The 19,619-nt window shown below is 38.8% G+C and overlaps 1 protein-coding gene across 1 annotated transcript in view; it reads left to right on the forward strand.

Annotated features, from left to right (window-relative positions):
• The window catches only part of LOC146167015 (uncharacterized), a 31,443-nt gene that overhangs the window by 9,188 nt on the left and 2,636 nt on the right, over positions 1-19,619 (forward strand). Inside the window, exons 6-29 of the mRNA XM_083391082.1 lie at positions 226-2,334; positions 2,670-2,771; positions 3,225-3,299; positions 3,952-4,077; positions 4,664-4,789; positions 5,449-5,531; positions 6,109-6,269; positions 6,680-6,792; positions 7,982-8,122; positions 8,512-8,647; positions 10,184-10,317; positions 11,388-11,556; positions 11,967-12,097; positions 12,632-12,702; positions 12,803-12,897; positions 13,281-13,393; positions 13,825-14,101; positions 14,633-14,766; positions 15,781-15,949; positions 16,430-16,511; positions 17,113-17,308; positions 17,890-18,052; positions 18,746-18,874; positions 19,386-19,577. Coding sequence (XP_083247208.1) covers positions 226-2,334; positions 2,670-2,771; positions 3,225-3,299; positions 3,952-4,077; positions 4,664-4,789; positions 5,449-5,531; positions 6,109-6,269; positions 6,680-6,792; positions 7,982-8,122; positions 8,512-8,647; positions 10,184-10,317; positions 11,388-11,556; positions 11,967-12,097; positions 12,632-12,702; positions 12,803-12,897; positions 13,281-13,393; positions 13,825-14,101; positions 14,633-14,766; positions 15,781-15,949; positions 16,430-16,511; positions 17,113-17,308; positions 17,890-18,052; positions 18,746-18,874; positions 19,386-19,577 — 5,227 coding nt within the window. The remainder of the gene's footprint in view (positions 1-225; positions 2,335-2,669; positions 2,772-3,224; positions 3,300-3,951; positions 4,078-4,663; positions 4,790-5,448; positions 5,532-6,108; positions 6,270-6,679; positions 6,793-7,981; positions 8,123-8,511; positions 8,648-10,183; positions 10,318-11,387; positions 11,557-11,966; positions 12,098-12,631; positions 12,703-12,802; positions 12,898-13,280; positions 13,394-13,824; positions 14,102-14,632; positions 14,767-15,780; positions 15,950-16,429; positions 16,512-17,112; positions 17,309-17,889; positions 18,053-18,745; positions 18,875-19,385; positions 19,578-19,619) is intronic.

Consider the following 19,619-nt stretch of genomic DNA (forward strand, 5'->3'; position numbering starts at 1 on the left):
CTGAGGTATGTTTTTCGTTTTGGTACTTGCACCGATGACAGTTGCACATTATTGAAAACAACACAAAAATTAAACAAATAAAACCTAGCAGATGAAGTTTCTCGTAAACTCAACACTTAAATTAATATTAAATGACTTTGTGGAATCATTTTATCATTATCACTAGCTATAGTGAAACGCACATAGTTGCTTCAACACTCACTGAGCGTGTGCTATATTTTGTAGACAACGTATTGAACGAAACCGCCCCTCCGCAAATCGCCCCTCGGCTTACGGGAGATAAACAGCACGAGCGTAAAGACTCAACTTCTTCTTCGTCTTCTTCCTCTGCAGAGCACTCGGACGACGACCACGAGAAGCCTCTTATCCCGGTGGAGGAGCTTCCGATAAGCGACTCTCGCGCTCCAAATGAAGAGGAAATCCTCCACTCTTCTGTAGTCAAGGAAACGCACACAAAGCAAACCCGCCTTTCCTCTTCCACATCTTCGGAAGTTGCAGTTATCAAGAAGAGGTCAGATCACAGCTCTATGGAGGAGGTTGAAATCCTGGAGGACGGGCCCGTGGCTCTCACCTCCGGGGACGACAACACGGTGGTCGACAAGCACAGGAGCAGGGTTCGGAGGAGAGTCATCCGGAACAAAGAGATCATCGAGTACATCGAGGAGGAGAACATCGTGATCAAGAAGCACAAGAAAGTGTCCAACGTCACTCGCCAGGAGACGTCGAGCTCTTCGTCCTCAGAAGAGGAACAGGAGGAGTTGAAAGTAAAGAAGAAGAAAAAGAAGAAGGTAAAGAGAAAGAAGATCCAGGTGTCGGAGTCTTCTTCTTCCTCATCAGAAGCCTCTTCTTCTGAGGATGAAATTGAGGTCGAAGAGAACCCGAAAAAGAAAAAGTCTTCGAGGCACATGGAGGTCCAAACGATGCAGGTGCCTACTTCATCTACGGATGAAGCAGTCGTAAAGGTGAAAAAGATCAAGAAATCCAAGCACAAGAGAATTCAAGCGACTGTTGCGTCAACAAGTTGCAGTTCTTCCGAGGAAGAAACCAAAGTTTTTAAGGAGAGACGCCAGAAAAGTTTGCGTCACATGGAAGTGCAGACCTCCAAGTCTCCGCCATCCAGCTCCTCGGAAGACGACTTCAAAGATAAAAAGGTCGAAAAGGATCTGCGACACATGGAGGTGCAGACCTCCAAAGGTCCGACGCCGATTTCCAGTTCCACAGAAGACGAGATCAAAGTCGAGCCGATGCCGATATTGGAAACCACCTACCGCCAAATGGATCTGCATCCAACATCGGGCGTTCCTGCGCAGCGCTCGAGGTCCTTCAAGAAAGAGCTAACCGTCGAACAAACAGAGAGCAAGAAAATTACAATGAGGAGCATGGAAGTACAAACAAAGGCCCCATCATCCAGCTCGAGTTCTTCGGAAGACGAAAAAATAGTCGAAAAGATTGAAAGAAAAGAAACATCTTTGAGGCACATCGAGGTACAAACCTCCAAGCTTTCGTCTTCAAGTTCCAGCTCGTCTGAAGACGAAAAGGTCGTCGAGATCAAAACAGTCAGGCATATGGAGGTACAAGCAACGGTTTCTTCATCGTCCAGTTCTTCTGATGACGAGACTAAGATCGCGATAGTGAAGCGAGATCCCGTGAGCGTACGAGATGTCGACATCCAAGTGACCCCGGCTAAGTCCTACGAAGAAAGAGCTGACATCTCTTTCGAGAAGAAATCCGAGATTGTGATTCAGGATGTCGAGAGGTCGGAGAGACGCATCGAGATGCAAGCCCCGGAAGACGTGGAGGTGTGGGAGTTGACGAAGACCACCTGGGACAAGCAGAACCAGACTTCGCGTCCTCCGAGCAGCTCTTCCAGTTCGTCGGAAGAGGAAAAGATCGCGAAGAAGAAGAAGGAGTCCTCCGATAAGCAGATCCAGGCAACCAAGTCGCCGTTCACATCCAGCTCTGACGAGGAGGACCGAAGAGTAGAGCTGCTCTCCATCGAGAAGACCGACCGTCGCATCATGTCGAGCAGTTCCTCCTACAGCGAGGTCTTCCCAAGAACGAGATCCGTAACCGACAAGGAGACTCAAGCATCCAGGTCCTCCTCCAGCGCCTCGGAGGAGACAAGGAGGAGGTACGTCACTCTCGCTTCCCACACACATCATCAGAAGCAGGAAGAAGACAAGACCTTCTCCACCGAGTACTACTATGACGTCACCAGCAAGCAGCAGAAGACCCACGTCACCAAGACCCTCATCGAGCGGACCATGTCGCCCACGCGTGACGTCACACATCACCACGTGGTCAGGGAGATTCGGGAAAGTCCCACCACTTCGGGTTCGATATTTTATATATTGCTTTTAGTGTTGAAAAAAAATATTCTTTCTATGTATAAAAAGTGTTTAGAGTACAATGTGAACAAAAACCTGTGGAACGTTCTATGATAACAATTTATTAACTAAGTTTAAGATCAAAACCTTTATACCTTCTGAACGCTGTCGAACACAGCTATCTAACTCTTGTTCTTCCTCAGTCATAATTGTTAAAGATGCCAAACACGAAATTTAATTTTAACAAGGTATTTTCGAAATTTGATTTATATATACGGTATCTTAGTTGAAAATCGCTGAACGTGTTCTAACAAGGCTATATCTAACACTTATTTTCACCAGTAACAACAATGGAAATTCCCACCCCCAACAACGATATGTCCATGATGGAGGTAACTCTGCAGCCGAATTACAAAGACGAAGAGATTGAACCAATACATGAAAGTACGCATTTAGCTTGTTACAATAGTTATATAAAATATACTGATTTCCTGATTTGTGAAAGATCGTTGAATGGAAACTTTAAAGTTCTGCTATTACATCGCTTACAGGCTTTATCGTGCTACCGATGCATTTATGATTAAACTGCTTGCATTAACTTCTTTGGTTTAACAACAACCGTTCCATCATTGTTTGGTTAATAAATTAACAAGATTTAAGTTTCCTAAACGTCTTTGATCTATAATTTCTTGGCAAATTTGACATGCGTGGCAAATTCTAAAAGCTTTGTCTTTGTTGCAACAACCCCTCTTATGTTTTTGATGCACTGTCGACTAATAGAACCGCTTCTTAAAACAGTTTACTCTGAAAACTAAAAGCAAACAACAAAATATATCAGCAGTAAAGGTCTATATTAACTCTAATGTGCTACTTGTGCTTAATGTTTATCTTATCCAGTTTCAACATTGGAACACTCCTTACCAGAAACTAAAGATCTCTCGGTGGTCGAGGCGGAAGTCGAAGTTCACGAAGGTAAGTAGCTTGTTTTGTGGAATTAAGATATAATGCACATTAAAACTTAACATTACACACTTTTTGCCGGTACTCAATATGGGTTTTGCATACATAGGCTACCGCCTAAAACGCAAAGTTCTTAACACTATAGTAAACACTTCTGGTTCAGATATTTAGTAAAATGAATATTTTGTCGGTAGAACATCAGAACCTATAAAAAACCTAACACAAATAGGCCAATGTTTTGTTAAATAAACATAACAAATTTAGGTTAGTGTAGCAGTGATCAATTTACAGAAATCTACAGTCATTTGTTTCAGATTTTATTAATATACACCCCCATTTAATAATAATAAAAAGCAGCTCATCTGGTAATTGTAATTGTTAACCAACGTTTCAGCAACTTATTCAAATCGCCTTCTTCACAGTGAGTGACACCGAACGCTAGTAGTATAATATGTAGAAACCACATAGGGGGAAAATGGAAGAAAAAGCGCAAACAGCGTTAAGAAAACAATTAGCGATAACGTATAGCCTTATTCGTATACCCCATAAAATATATACACATTTTCACACTAGCTAAAAATTACCGTAAATGGTAAAACTGAAACACATAATAGCCTGTATGAGATGTTTTCTACTCCCTGTGTGTTAAACTGCTTACTTTTAGTATCAACGATGGAAATAAATACGTTGGAACATTCCGCGCCAGAACCAGAACACATACTTTCGTCCATGGAAGTCGTTTTGTCACCCAGGCCTAAGGAGGAAGTAGTTGAACTCAAATTAGAAGAAGGTTAGATGCTTAACAAAACAATAAATCAAGATAGTATATGCAATAGTGTGCATACCAACGTACCGTTGAAGGCTATACACTTTTGTGATAAAATGCACGAGTAAATTTTGCAAAAAATAACATGTTAGGCTACTGCAGTTTCATTGTAAACATGCCCATCGACGAAGCGTTTAGACCAGGGCTGCGGAGTAGGTTAAAAATAATACCCGAGTCCGACTCCGGCAAAAAAAATAAACCCGAGTCCGACTCCCTAATCCCGAGTCCGACTCCGGTCAAATGTGCGATTTTGTCGTGTCCCGAGTCCGGCCTTGACTCTTCAGCCTGTATTCCGCCAATTTACGTAACTGAAATAAGTGGATATTCGGCAATCCACTTATAGGGGTGACGTATAATACATGGTTGGAAAATATTACACCCTTTGCTATTTCACTTTTACAATTTTTAATTGGCGGCCATATCAGTTTTAAAACTTGGTACTGCGCATGCGCATGTTTTACGTGACCTTACTCGACTCCTCGAGTCCCGAGTCCCGAGTCCCGAGTCTTGGCGAATGTGCTAATATATTATTACGTCTTATACTTTAAAGAACCAACGATTGAAACAAGCGAGTTTGAGCACAGTGCCCCTGAGCACGAAACAAAATTTTCGACGATGAACGTGGTTTTGTCGCCCAAGTTTAAAGAGAAACAATTTGAATTTGAAGTTTCTGAAGGTAACCTGTTTTCTTTTTTTAAATGAGCAGAAGTTAATGCGTTGACTCTATGTAGTTAGACTTGAGTGGCCACTATAGCTTCAAAGTTTGTACTAAGGGCCAATGAATACGACGGTGTTGTAAAAAGTCATTTTGAAAGACCCAGCCAAGTCCTTTGTAAAATAACTTGAGTCCAAGTCAAATCCCAGCACAAGCCATCAGTTGTCCAAGTCAAGTCGCAAGTCAATTCCAAGTCAAGTCTTTGTCATGAAATAAAAAGTTTAAAATTGGTAAAATGGCCAGGTTATGAGTAACGACTGAACTCAAAATAACACAAACGTAATATATAGAAGGCAACTTGTTTATGTGCAAAAAGGAGGATAAATAACCAACTTTTTGAACCAAAGTCGTTTGTCCAAAAGACTTGAGTGAAGTGAGGCATTTTAAAACAGTTAATTAAGTGCACTTAGATTAAGTCATTGACTTGAGTCAATACAACACTGGATAACGCCAAACAAAGTAATGGTACAATACTTAGGGTCGGCTTACTAAAACTGAAGGCCTTGTTAAAAAAACAGGCTAAAAAAAGTTTTTTTGATAGATCCTTCAGATCTAACAAATAAATCTAACAACCGTGCGCGAAATCACGGTTTTTAATTGCGTTTACCTAATTCTTGCAGATAAGGCAGAAGCATTGTCGCCTTCTTCGGATGACGAGAAGGAGTTGGTTGTCGAAGAAAGAGAAGAAGTGGTTGATGCAGCGGTAAAACGCGACGTTTGTTTTTAGGCAGGCGCCACACGTAGCCAATTGTTTGTTAGGTTTAATTCCTCTGACTCTCGAAATAATTTGATCCAAAATACTGGCGTTGCCATTTTTGCTGCTTTTATACAGAAACCGATATGCATCTTTATTTAATTTATCACGGTACCTATATAGTTTTAACAATATCTTACTTCATATAACTGAAATTAGACCCTACAGCAAGTTAAACTCCTTAAATTAGAGGTACTTGGGTTTGTGGATGGTTTAAAAACGTACGAATAAATGTGAAGAGTTTTCTCTGAAACTATTAATTGATAGTTTTTCTCCTAAAAGATAAATTCATTCGGTAAACTATTTTATCAGATACCGTGGATTAGAACAACGTGTAGACCCGTTTGTTTCAAAGGAAATCTGTTCGTTTGTTTCAAAGGAAATCTGCCTTTAGAGAAAAAAAAATAGTTTGCGTTGGGATTATTTTCCTTTTTATCCTGAACTTTTTTAGCAAGTCGCTAGAATCACTTAAACCTAGGCTAGGAGCCTTTGCGATTTCCGTTAATTTCTGATAACTTGTTCAAAGGTTGCCGACTTCCAGGAGACTTCAGTGTCGTCGATGTACAAAGACTTGGACAGGGATATTGACTTGGATGACGATTCGTCAACGGAACGCGCAATTTCGACCGCTACCTCGACCTTGACCAGGGATCACGTGGAAGAGATAATCGTCGAAGAACCGATCTTGTAAGTTAACACTTGAAAAAAAATTTAAAGACTGAAACTTTACTGGCTTAAATAATTGATCTCAGGAAAGAGTCGATTTTCAGTAATATTTGCGAGTATGAGTTGAATGTCCAAAACTAGACATTTTCGCCACTTGAAATCGCAAAACTCATTTCAATTCCGAGTAAAATCTATTTCTTTTAGTACTTTATCGTAAAAGACGAAGTTTAGTTTGGTTTCAGTTCAGTTAAAAGTATAACTGCTTGAAGGCCTAAATCACTGCCAGGGTTACAGCTTTTATATGAACATTTAGCTAAGATTTATTTAAAAGTATAGATTATTGTCTTATTACTTATTCTGTTCAACACCGACATTCAGCCTTATTTAAACGTGTAATACTTAAAGCCGGCCTTTTTTGTTTTACTATTCAGAAAATCGCGCAAGGATATCAAGTTCACTTCCGGCTGGCAGCGCCAGGTGACCTTGGACGACCTTCTCGAAGCGGGAGTCGTTACCGAGTCCACGGTTGAAAAACTCGAACATGGTAAGAAGTGCTATTTAAAAATCATATGATATGGTTTAACTCCTTTCTTTTACTATAGCTCTTACACTTTGTCAATTGACAACGTTCGGTATGTTCACTTTTGTTTAACATTATGCAGTTCATTAAATCGATTTGACAAATCGATTGATTGATTAAAACTAACTTTTTATTTTATTTCTTTAAAAAATAAACAAGATGGGTGCGCAGCAATAGATAACTGTAAAAAGTACATAAACCGCCAAAAAGAAAAATTGACAAATTTCGCCGTTCTCTCGAATTAGTTTTGAATTACTCACCTTTTGTTGATGTCAGGTTACCTGTGTATATATAATTCGAATAGGCACAATTCCTAAGAACGAAGAAAATATTTTCGTCCATAGCGAATATATAGGCTACGGTAATTTGGTAAGCCAATACCCGTCTATCTGTTTTCGTGAATAAGCCACGGCGAAATCCCTGCGATCGCCGGCGGCTATTTTTGCAATCTTCACGTTATGCTGTATGACTAAACATCTTCTGAGGATCGCAACTTAAAAACATCAGCAGTTTTTTCTTGTTTTTTTCGTGTTCTGCGTAACGCCTGCTGATTCGTCTCGTCGACACAAACAAAACCTTTTTATTACTTACGTACATTAGTGGGCTACTATATTTAAGGTCAAGGGTCATAGGTGCAATAACAATATAGGACGTCACGATTTAGGCATGACATCAAAGCAATCACAAAATAAGCTATATGAGTTTTGGAAATATAGTTTCCAACAGTTTTTGCATTGATAGCTGTTTCCGCTTTCCGCGTAATACAAACGTTGATTCACTAGGTATAGCAAACGACTACATTCTAAATCAATAGATCAAAAATTCTTTATACTTCACCTGTCCTAATCAAAGCCATTTTTTAATAAGTTCTTAAGAGAAATATATTACGCCACAAAAAAGGCACTATCTTTTATTTCTAATGAATGAAAAACTTGAACACGGTCATTCATTTGAATTAAGAGATTGATGATGCCTTATTTTGTGGCAAAATATATTTAAGAACTTAAATAAATGACTAAGTTTAAGACAGGAAAGTATAAAGAGCATTTACTTCAACTTGTACCCATTGTCGTCACTTACCTGCAGGGCGAGGAGATTTCTTTTTTTTTTACAAATACAGTTTGTGACATACATCAATTATACTTTTACGTAGGAACGATTGAGGAAGCAGACGTTGAGAAAACGCTACAGAGGTATCTGGTTGGAAACGACCCGATCGCCGGGTTGCTGATTGAGGAAACTGGAGAGAGGATGTCAATATTCGAAGCTTTCAAACAGGGATTAATCAGAAGAGGTGATTTAACGTTGTCATGTCCTGACAATTCTTATTGATAGTTATTTGGTTTACTCTGTACAAGGGAACTCTGTCTATCAGCACCTTTACCAACCTTAGCGTAATATACTTTCATTTAACTTATATCTAGTGTTTTACATAAAATAATTCATTTGTATTGTGTTAATAGAGAATATGAAGTGCAAGTAAAGGTAAACCTAAAACTAAACTGTTTTCAAAATCATCTAACGGGCTGCAGTAGCTAACCTATAAATTCAGAGACAATTAAACATCTAATCGTGGACAATTTTCATAGAATATAGCTAATCGGTACCCCTAATCAAAGTTATTTCATTCTACGAACTGTACGACTGTAGTGTCAACTAATATTCTTTGTGCTCACAACAAAGGCACTTCTATCAGTCTTCTTGAGGCCCAAGCGGCAACGGGACGCATCATTGACCCGACAACCGCAAACAAGATGTCCGTAAAAGAGGCAAAGCAGGAGAAAATAATCGACCGGCAGTTCGAAGCAGTTCTGACAAGGTACAGTGCATATAAGCAATCGTTGGACAACTTTTTGCACATCAAAATTCGTCTTAATAAAATATAGTTAATATCGTCTTAATAAAATATCCTCAATTGTTATATAAGGAGATTAATTTAGATAATGTTTAATGACCTAATCCTAAATTGGAAAGTTGCCAAACATAATAAATACACAAAAAACAGAAAACTAAATAAAACATATGTATTACAATATAGATTTACACAAAAATAACAAACGAGCAATGTTGTTATCTTATGAACAATTGTGGCCACCACAGTGGCACTATTTAGAATTGATTACAAAATTTAAATAATAGCCGTTACACGATTGCACCATAATAAATGTATGAAATACATTTTTAAACCAACCCATCACATTCAATGTGACAAACCAGAATTGCTCGCCTGACGTACCGTACCAAAGATAAACAAACGAATAAAAGTTTCAGCGAAGTTGTCTCGCTTGACCTTGGCCCGTGATTTTCAAGGTCAAGCAGGATAGGTCGAGCTTACTTGACCTCCGATGTCCAACCGGCCATTTCCGTTACCGAATTTCACTTTCGAAGTGTCACCTGGTGCTAGTGAGTAACATCGCCCAATGTGACCTGTTAATCGCTCGCGAGGTTCCGTTTATTTACATGAGCCAAGTTTAACGCATCGTCCGGTCTTGAATGAAAGAAATTCGCAAACTTAAAATCAATCTAGCTCATCTCGCGAAATCTTACAAATGTTTACGTTTTCTCCTGCGAAGATTCAATTTTTATTATTATAAATTTCTGTAAAAGCATAAATAAAGACATCATTCTTTAAAAAATTCTTAATTAAAAGAAAACTGAACAAAACAATTGATGATTTTGGCATGTTTTTGTCAGCTTTTGTATAAATAACCTAGAGCAGGGCCGGTGTAGCATTTTTGTTTGGGGGTCAGAACTTTTTTTAGGGATGACGTCGCAATATTACGTCATGACGTGCTGTCATTAAATAATTAATCTTAAAAAACTTGTTGTTCTCTATTGAACTCGTACGCACAATAACGTATTAAAAATTGATTGGAGTTCGCGAGAAGTACGAACCTTTTTGTATTCACCTGACTGATGACCCTGGGTCCGCCCCTGACCCCAAGGGTCGTTATGACTACATTTGTTGGCAGCGCTATTTTTGCTCTGATTTTAATCGACGTTGCCAGATTTAACTTTACTGGGTAAGCTAATCTAATAGCTAAAAAAGTTGAATAATTCAAGGAAGATTTTTTTATAGCTTTTTTAACCCTTGCGCCAGCTCCAATTTAAACACCTTATCAGAATACTCTAGCAAAGCTAGTAACAATTATTACCATTGCTAGAGTATTCTGCTATTACTGATCAGGAATTAACAAAATGTTCTATCACTTACAAAATACAAAGCATCTAACATCTCAAGTAAAAGCCTCAAACCTAGCAACCATCACCAAGGAATTAGGTTGGCTCCCATTTTTAGCTGTAATGCACTTTTACTGACCTTCACTTTGTGTGACTATATAACTGCCATTACCAGGGCCGAAAAAGCTGTGTTCGGTTACAAGTCGCGAGGCAGCGACCACAACTTGTCATTGTTCGAGGCCATGAACCAGGGAATCGTCGTTCAAAACCACGGGATCCGTTTGCTTGAAGCTCAAATTGCAACCGGAGGTAAAACCATTTTCAAAAACGTGTGTTTGCCATTGCTATCGATAAAAATTGTATGGTATTATGAATGTTTATCATTTTAGGATACTTGTTACAACAATCTTAGTTGTTTAAATAATATAAAAGGGCGTATTTTTATGAAACCCCAGACTATTGGTAGCAGGTTTCTACTTGTCGGTCACGCTTGCCAAAGTTTTCTTCTGACAGCCTGTTTGGTTTTTAAACTTTTTACCCAATCCATACTGCTTTTGTATGTTTTTGACTTTTTTGTTTGGAGCGATTTAAAACAACAATATATATAAAAAAAAATACAACAGTTATGCCCCAGCAGTGGAATGATCAGTTTGATATAAAGAAAGCTTTTTTGATCAGAATTAGCGACGGGCAATTGGCTTACTCTTGTTTCTATAAAACTTAACTGATGATGGGAAATATTGTTATTGAGTCGCAGCCTCACGTTCGAACTGCTGGTTAACAGTAACGCTCAGAGCAGTGTTTCTTAACCTTTTAGCGCTCTTTGAGCTGACATGAAATTTTCTCGTACCCCTGTCTACAATAGCCGAGGGTAGTAAATAAAATTGCAATAATAGGAATTAAACTCAGTGTATTTATACCGTAAGTGTTAAATGTATGCATTAAAAACAGTCTTGTAAGTTCAACAATATTTACAAAACACGAACAATCAGTCATTTTACTAATGGCTTTTTTGTTGTTGCTTTTAGTATAAACGCATACTTTACAAATCTACCTAAACAGCGCATACTTTCAAGCTGAATGCCATACCCCCTGCTTTCGTGCTTCGTACCACCGAGCGATACACGTACCCCTGGTTAAGAACCCCTGGCTCAGACTAAACATGGTACAACCCACCAAATTTCGCACACGTGTAACCTGTACGGTCGTTTGCCAAAGTGTATGTAAGTGTGTGTCTCTTTAAAGCATAACTTACCTGGGCTCAGCCTTATCGTGCTTCTAGATCTAGATTGTACGGGCCAAACATTTTAAATAGGTAGCATTACATCACGCTGTTTTGAATGCAAAGTGGTTTACCGATATTTTTTTCTTTCCCAAAGGCGTCATCGACCCACAAGCAAACCATCGTCTCCCGGTCGAGGTCGCTTACGATCGAGGACTCTTCGACGAAAACCTTCACGAAATCCTGGAAGACCCATCGGATGACACCAGAGGCTTCTTCGACCCCAACACTGAAGAAAACCTCACTTACATGGAGCTTATGCAGAGGTAGATTGACTCATATAACGTTGTGTGCATTGTAGGCCCACCTAGACTTTTTTAAGATGCTGAATCTGTTCGTAAGTGTCATTTGGCCGCTTGAAACAATGGCCTGTAAAATTAAAAAAATGGGTATTTTTCAGGTAGTTAGATGTAGTACATCTTGATAAACAACCAATTAAACATTTACCATACTTAATTTTACCTACTAAAGTATTCTAGCCTTGCCCTTGTAATGTAGATCAATGATATTAAATAGTGGCAGGATTAAAATATGCGTCTTTCTAAATAGTTTAAATGCTCAATAATGGTAAACCACTATTCATATTGTTATGTCTTTTCCGTGTACATCGAGTATTTCTGAGGCACTTGGTGTTGTTTTTTCTTACGTACAAACAACAAATGCTTTCTCCTTCCAGGTGTGTTACAGACAAGGACACTGGTCTTCTCCTGCTTCCGTTGAAGAAGAAGAAACAGGAGGAAGCTGACGTGGTCCAAGTTCCAGTGGAGGAATCAGTGGCATCCGATACAGCGGTCGTCGTACAAACAGGTAAGGAAGACACAAGCTTATCGCTGTATTTTATTAGGTAACGTCCTGGATACACAACCTAAACAGGTTATAGTTTGGTTGTTTAGATTGTTGCGTGTATTTGATTACACTAATTGCCTCGCAAGTGACGTCACGAACTGTGAGGGAGTGGGGCTTTCTAATGAACTATTTAAAGCCATATGAGCAATATTTTAGTAAAAACGTGCATCTTGTATAAAAGGTAATAAAGTTATTAAATAATTGCAAAGTATTATAAAAGTACAACTGCTTTACTAAAGCCAAGTTCCCATTACAAAGAAGAGGTTCCATAGAAAAGAAAAACAATAATATCCGTTTGCGTGAAATCAACTAGAAAAATATGTTTATTTTAGAAATTTTCATATTCCCGTTGAACGGTATCGTCATTATTTTATTGATGATTTCTTGTATTCTTGCTGAGTTCAGTCCAAGACGCCGTAGCATATTACCATTAAAATATTATACTTGGTTTGATTTATTTATCCAAATACAATGACGTGCTTTCTTATTTTACAGAAAAGACATTAAACCGCAATGAAGGCTCTTTGGCTTCGATCGGTGAAGATACACAGGTCGTCACTTTAGAGGTAACATTTTCGATGTTTCCACTTGTTATTTCTACTAAATATTTTTATTTGAAAATTAAAATATATTGATTTTTCCTTTACTTGAATGAACCTTATGTAGACGTCGGAGCGATCACGAAGTGGACGACTGACCTCAACGACAACAATCGTTACCACGGAAGAGCTCGTCACCACCGAGCAAAGCCAAAAGCGAAAGTAAGTTGTGTCTTCTTAAAACAAGTTAGAAATCTGATCATTGGGTTTTTATGTTTTGAACTCGCATCGTCAAGCCATATGGTTAAAATTTTTGTGGCGTTTGTCTGCCGAGGATTATCAATTAGACCACGTCAGATTTTCTATAGAGTATAGGCCATTTTTATGTAACAGACCTATTTTTCGATACTAATAACAAGTGCAAAGTTTGCTTGGCGCTCCTTCCAAAGTGTGAGACCGCCAAATCAAATCTGTTGGCATCTTGTGGTTTCCTTAGGCCAACTTATCCTACCCTGCTATAGTTCCGTTTTTCTTAGCTCATGGAAGAACTTAAATGGGTACAAATATTCAGATTGATAAACGATATTTCCTTCCTTATTTTTAAGGAAATCACGTCACGACATTCATTTCTTGTCCGGCTGGAAGCGACGTGTGACCTTGGATGACCTTTTCAAGGCCGGTGTCCTTGCAGAGGAGACCATTGAGCAGCTGGAAGAAGGTAAAGCCTCAACGTAGATATATTTAAAGTGTTCGTCCGGTTAGTTGTTTATATGGTGTTTGTATATACGTTTTACATTTGCAACCTATTGGAAATCATTCAGGGCAATTCATTTTGTTAGGCAAGCCATTTTTCCACGTTAGCAGCAATAAGTCCAACTGACATACTTAAATGCCTAAAGTCTGTCAATTAGACATCATGACCTTTTTACGTGACCTTTTTTTTTAAATTGCCTTCAATATTTCAAAGGTGCCTGTCCAAATAACCTTATCCGATTCGTTGATCCAATATACTTTTTGTAAGCTAGTTACAATATTTGGCCTGAAAGACTTTATTCAATAAAGCTATCTAAGAACACTACCTCGAGTAAACTTATGCCAAGTCGGTGAAAGATTCAACACTAAACAAATTCGCTTTAAACTCTCCACTAGGCAAAATTGAGGAGTCTGTGGTGGCACAATCCCTAGAGCAGTACCTCGTCGGAGCCGAGCCCATCGCTGGCCTTCTAATGTCGAACAACGGAGACAAGATCTCGATTTACGACGCGTGGAAGAAGGGCTTGATAAGACGTGGAACCTCGATCAGCCTGCTCGAGGCCCAGGCGGCCACAGGGCGCATCATTGACCCCAAGACTGCTGAGAGAATGTCGGTGTCTGAGGCCTCACAAAAGCGTGTAATTGACAGGCAGTTTGAAGCTGTGCTCACCAGGTGGGCAGCCTTTTTGCTGTATTTGCTTTTTTGGTTTTCTTAGAATGCCAAATGCGCCATAGAGATTTGAGGAACACGGTTGGTCTTGGGCCGTACTGAAATGACGCACTATATTTTAAAGGAGTCTAGTTTACCTTTTTACAGGGGGTAGAAGAAAACATACGCCATTTAACATTTTGGTCTGAGAAGATTCTTCTTCCCCATCCTAAGTATACAGCACTTGTACATTGTCTATATTTCTGAGGTTAAGTCATGTGCATAAGTTCGCGTTTGTCGCAGCTGTCATCAAAAAAATGTTTTCAAACTTCATGTGTACACTTAGTTCTTACACCCTTAGTTGAGAAACAAAACAAAGAAACGAATGGCATTCGGACTTTTAAAGTCGTTACATTCATTTCTATAGGTTAGTCTTTGACGAAGAACCTCGCTTTTTCCCTTATTGCAAGTATTAAATACTTACTGAACCCCGGAAATGCGGGCCTTAAGTATACCTTTTGCTCTGCTTACCAGTTGTTTTATAATTCCTCACAGGGCCGAACGTGCGGTGTACGGCTACACGACCCGACTCAGCAAGGAAACCATCTCGCTGTTCGCTGCCATGAAGCGAGGCTTGGTCGTTGAGAATCACGGAGTGAGGTTGCTGGAAGCACAGATCGCCACTGGAGGTAGATTTATAGGAAGTTTAATTTATGTAAACTAATGAAATACATATACGGAAAGTCACATCTTACCCCCGTTTTGTGAAATTCTCAGCTTAGGTTTAAAATGCTCCCTCCATATACCAACTTCATCCATTTGCACCCTGGAACTATTGGAACATTATTTCCTAAAACTTTTTGGGGTATTTTTCCAAATTTATCAATGTTTATATTTAAATGTAAAGATAGCTGTGTGCGTAATCGTGTGGAAAATCGCTAAATCATAATATTCTAGAAGTATTATCTGCTTATTCATACATACGCAATATGCATCGACGCATTTTCACATATAGTAATCAAAGGTTGCTATTGTGGCCTCAATGTCCACTAAAAACGGAAGAACAAAACAATAGTTAGTGTTCTAAGTAGTAATTTAATACCACTTCACGACCAACTAGCGCATGTTTTGGCTTGAAATTACCGAAAGGGTCCTGTTTTACAACTTAACACGTTTGCAAAAAACTAACAGTCGCTATAAATAGTAAGTATCTATAAAAATAGTAAGTATTATCAATAGTAAGTATATAAGCTACTTTAATTGAATCTACAAAAAGGGAAAAACAATTTCATATCACTGAGAAGAATTATGAAGTGATTGGCATAAAATAGTATCAGGTGGCACTGTATAAAGACAAATTGTATTAGATTCTCGACAAGCTTTCGCACAACCGTGCTTCATCAGGTCAAAGTATACTTGTCGAGAATCGTAAGCTTGTCGAGAACCTAATACAATTTGTCTTTATACAGTGCCACCTGATTCCTCTAATTAGAATTAGACAAATACGGCCATATACAAAGATAAAATAGTATGTGTCAGTAACGGAAAAAGGTGGTTTAAAACATATAGCTGTGTTTTTAAACTTGATATTAAATGGATGAAAAACAATATTTCGGGCTTTCGCAACCCCTTACCACGCCTTAAAGAACCCTCAAACCAAACAATTAACTGCAGTTGGATTAAACTTTTCTATTTTTGGTCAGGAATAATCGATCCGAGAGCAAACCATCGGCTACCGGTAGAGGTCGCTTTCGAGCGTGGTTTATTTGACGAGCGACTTCATCAAATCCTGGAAGACCCGTCGGATGACACCAGGGGATTCTTCGATCCCAACACAGAAGAAAACCTCACTTACCTGGAGCTTATGGAAAGGTATACGTAATTTATTATCAGCTTTAATAGGGATTTCGGCCGCTCTATAAGATTTTTTGTGTAGACAAGTTTTTTTGGGCCCAAAATTTAAGAGGCCATCTAAAATTGACCGCTAAAATCAAATAAAACTACATTATATTTCTAAACTAGCTCGTTTTAGTAAAACTTTTTTTCTTAGTTGGCCCAACCAATATTTGTTAGGTTACGGTGGGGCGGCCTCAAATTGATGTGACTATCTAAACTTGTCCAGTAATAATTAAATCAAACTACATTATTGTTTATACTAGCTCGTTAATCTAAAACTTTAACGTTTCTTTGCTTTGGCAACCAATATTTCTTAGGTTAGGCTATGGTAAAGCGTTCAGCCTCAAATTGAAGTGACTGTCTAAACGTGTGCACTACTATTTAAAATCTACATCAATGTTCTCTACTAAATCGTTTTATTAAAATCTTAATTTTTTCTTTTCTTATCATCATCAGGTGCGTGATTGACAAAGACACCGGCCTGCGACTTCTACCACTACGAGTTGGTCGTAAGAGATCACCATCCAAACACGCCAAGGTATATATGCAGCATTGTTTCTTATAAGAAAAACAAAACTTGTATATCAATTAATATTGAAACAGATTTTTGAGCCAATAAACGTCTGTTTAGCAATTTGCGATAGTATTCGATAAAATAAACACTTAGCTGGTAACCAACGTTCTGGTAATACCTCATGCCATTTTTAGGGTAAAAATTAAGTGAAGATGAAAGAGATAGCTTGTAGCAATAAGTCAGCGACTGTCGATTTTACCGAATATTATGACTTCAACAATCTGGCATCTAGCTTTGTTGAACATTTGTCTGGTTTCGTTGGACGTCATGTAGGACCGAAATAACCATTTGTATCGATATTGTTTAGCATATGCACTATGCCAACACGTTTTTATTTAGTTTAATCTTAACAGAGCAGGCTAGACAATTAGCTTTACTTAACTTTTTGTCCCTTGATTGGAATGCTGTGCATTAAATCTCAAGCGAATTTAGGAAGTCACAACGGCATTTAAGTTAAAACTTATTCTTTAAAATAACACGACACAGGAAGAAAAAGCTCAAATCGACATTCGAAACATAAAAAACAAAAAAATGCATTCTTTAAAACCGCGCCTTTGTGACGTAGGTTGTGTTCGAGTCTGCCACCAAGCGGCAGGTTATGTTGGAGGATCTGCTTGCCGCCGACCTGCTAGACCAAACGACCGCCCAAAAGTTCGACGAAGGCCTTATGACGTCAGAAGAGGTGACCGCGATGGTGGCGAAGCTGAAGGTTTATGTGGACGGAACTATGCCAATCGCTGGGATAATAAGCGCCACAACCGGTTCGTGAAATCTATAGAAATTCAGTTTTCGGGATGTTTGGTTGTGTCTATTTGTCGTTGTGGCCGTCTTTTGCCTTGAACCGAACGGCGAATGATCTGTTCAGTCTAACACTACATTTAAGAGAGTCCCGATGGATGCAACGTGTCCGTTTCGAAGCTAACTGTTGCCTTCTGAGTTTTTTCCGATATGTTATTATTAGGTTGTGGCAGTGGCGTTTCGAAACATTGGGATATTGGATGTGATCCGATATTATAGTACATGCCTAATCAGGGGACAATATTTTGGCAAATAATAATTTCTAAACATAATTTGTGTTTAATATAGAGGTAAATGTTGGCGAACCCTGTCTTAAAAGAGAATAGGCGCTACCTAGTTAGTATAAATGTACCAAAAAACTAATTGGCGTGCAAACCTTTCCCCAAATGCTACACTAAAAATCGTAAGCACTGGGTTGTTATAAATGCGTGTAAATTTTTGCGATCACTTGAAAGCCATAGGCATCCGAATAATTTTTCCACTATTAGTCAAATGGCATTGCTAGGTGTTAAATTCAAAAGAGTTCAACCACTATTTGTTTTAGGCGAGAAGATGAGTATAGTTGAGGCGAGCCGTGGCGCCCTGATCCGCAAGGGAACTGCCTTCGAGCTTCTGGAGGCGCAAGCGGCTTGTGGCAAGTTGATCGACTGTCAAAACGGCAAGAGTGTAACCATTGAGACTGCACTGAGCACCGGCGTCATTGACAGGTTCGCTATGTTTTAATATATATTATTAGTAAATACTTAGCAGACTACAACAAGATTGTGTATGAATAACACAAAACATTTTTTTATAAGATGGGCAAAAAATAGTTTAGTACGCATATAGTAGCGATTGGTTTATAAACGTGCTTGGTTCATTAAACTAGTTTTGGTACATTCTATGTTTATGAGCACATTTGTTTTTCTGTTGACGGAATGCACTTAATTTCAAACGTGCATGATTGTACCATTTCAGCCGAGTAAAATAGGGATTGGCAGCAATTTCAATTTTTTTTAAATTTGCGTTAAAAAGTTACATTCTTTTCAGTAGAAACCGAATCACAAACCTTCATAATAAACTGTTTTATTTCATGGTTATGTTTTTAACAAGAGCATAGAAATAGCATTGAAATTTTCATTGTTGTTGTTTGCAAAGAGAAATGTTGTATATATACTCTAATCAAAGAACAACATCTGTTATGAATTTTAGTCATCTATAAAAATCTCAAAGAAATACATTGGCTGCTCTTGTGTCTCCAGTAACACGTCTTTGTTGCATCGGTGTTTGGTCGTTATTCAACAAATCTTTTTAACTGTTCGCAGCCTACAGGTTGCTACACTCCGAGCATTAAGTCTCTGTAGAACGCACTTTGCACCTCCAACATACTTAACCTAATTTGCATATTTTGAACGCTTCAGCGAGTTCGAAGATGTGGTGACGCGAGCTCACCGGGCTGTGGTCGGGTACCGGGAACCGTTCAAGCGTGACGTGCTCTCCCTGTGCGATGCCATGGCGCGACACCTGGTGGTGGAACGACACGCGATACGGTGAGTAGACGAAAACATGCTTGGAAACAGTTTGTGCGATTCTATGTTGCTACGGCTAAGTAAATTTAATGGAAGAGTTCTCTCATGTTTATTGTATCTTTGTGACCGCCTAGGAATATCAATTGTCGTAATCTAAAAAATAAGATAACAGCAGTTAGCTATTTTGGAGCTATACCTAAAATAAATAAAGCGCAAATCTGTAACAAAAAGGCTGTAATTACCATCGTATAATGTTTACTATAATATTAATTAAAGTTAGTGAGATGCGGCAGACACATTACCGCCAACCCGATTTCGGTTTTTAATTAATTTACGAAATTTAAAACATTAAGCAGTTAACAAAAACTTAGATTTAACACTGCCATATCGAACAAAATAAATAAAAAGCAAACTGTACAAAGAGAATTGCTAAAATGAAAACCAACATATCCTGGCACCGCTAACGAAGAATACATTTTTAATAAACCAAACGTTAACTTAAATAAACATCAAAGATCCGGTTTATACACAGTTTGCTGGAGGCACAGATCGCGACGGGTGGCATGGTTGACATCAAGAGCCCGGTGCGCATCAGTGTGCCTGTGGCGCTTAAGAGAGGAATGCTGGAATCTTCTTTGGCTCGCAAACTCGAAAAGAGAGAAACAAAAAGCTACTTCGATCCGATGACCGGCGAGAACCTGAATTACTCGGAGCTTATGGGCAGGTCTGTGTGGTCGTCTACTCGTCAAAGAACGGACGCGTCTAA

This window comes from Ascidiella aspersa, chromosome 1, assembly GCF_963924565.1.
Source record: "Ascidiella aspersa chromosome 1, kaAscAspe10.2, whole genome shotgun sequence".
Lineage (NCBI taxonomy): Eukaryota > Metazoa > Chordata > Ascidiacea > Phlebobranchia > Ascidiidae > Ascidiella > Ascidiella aspersa.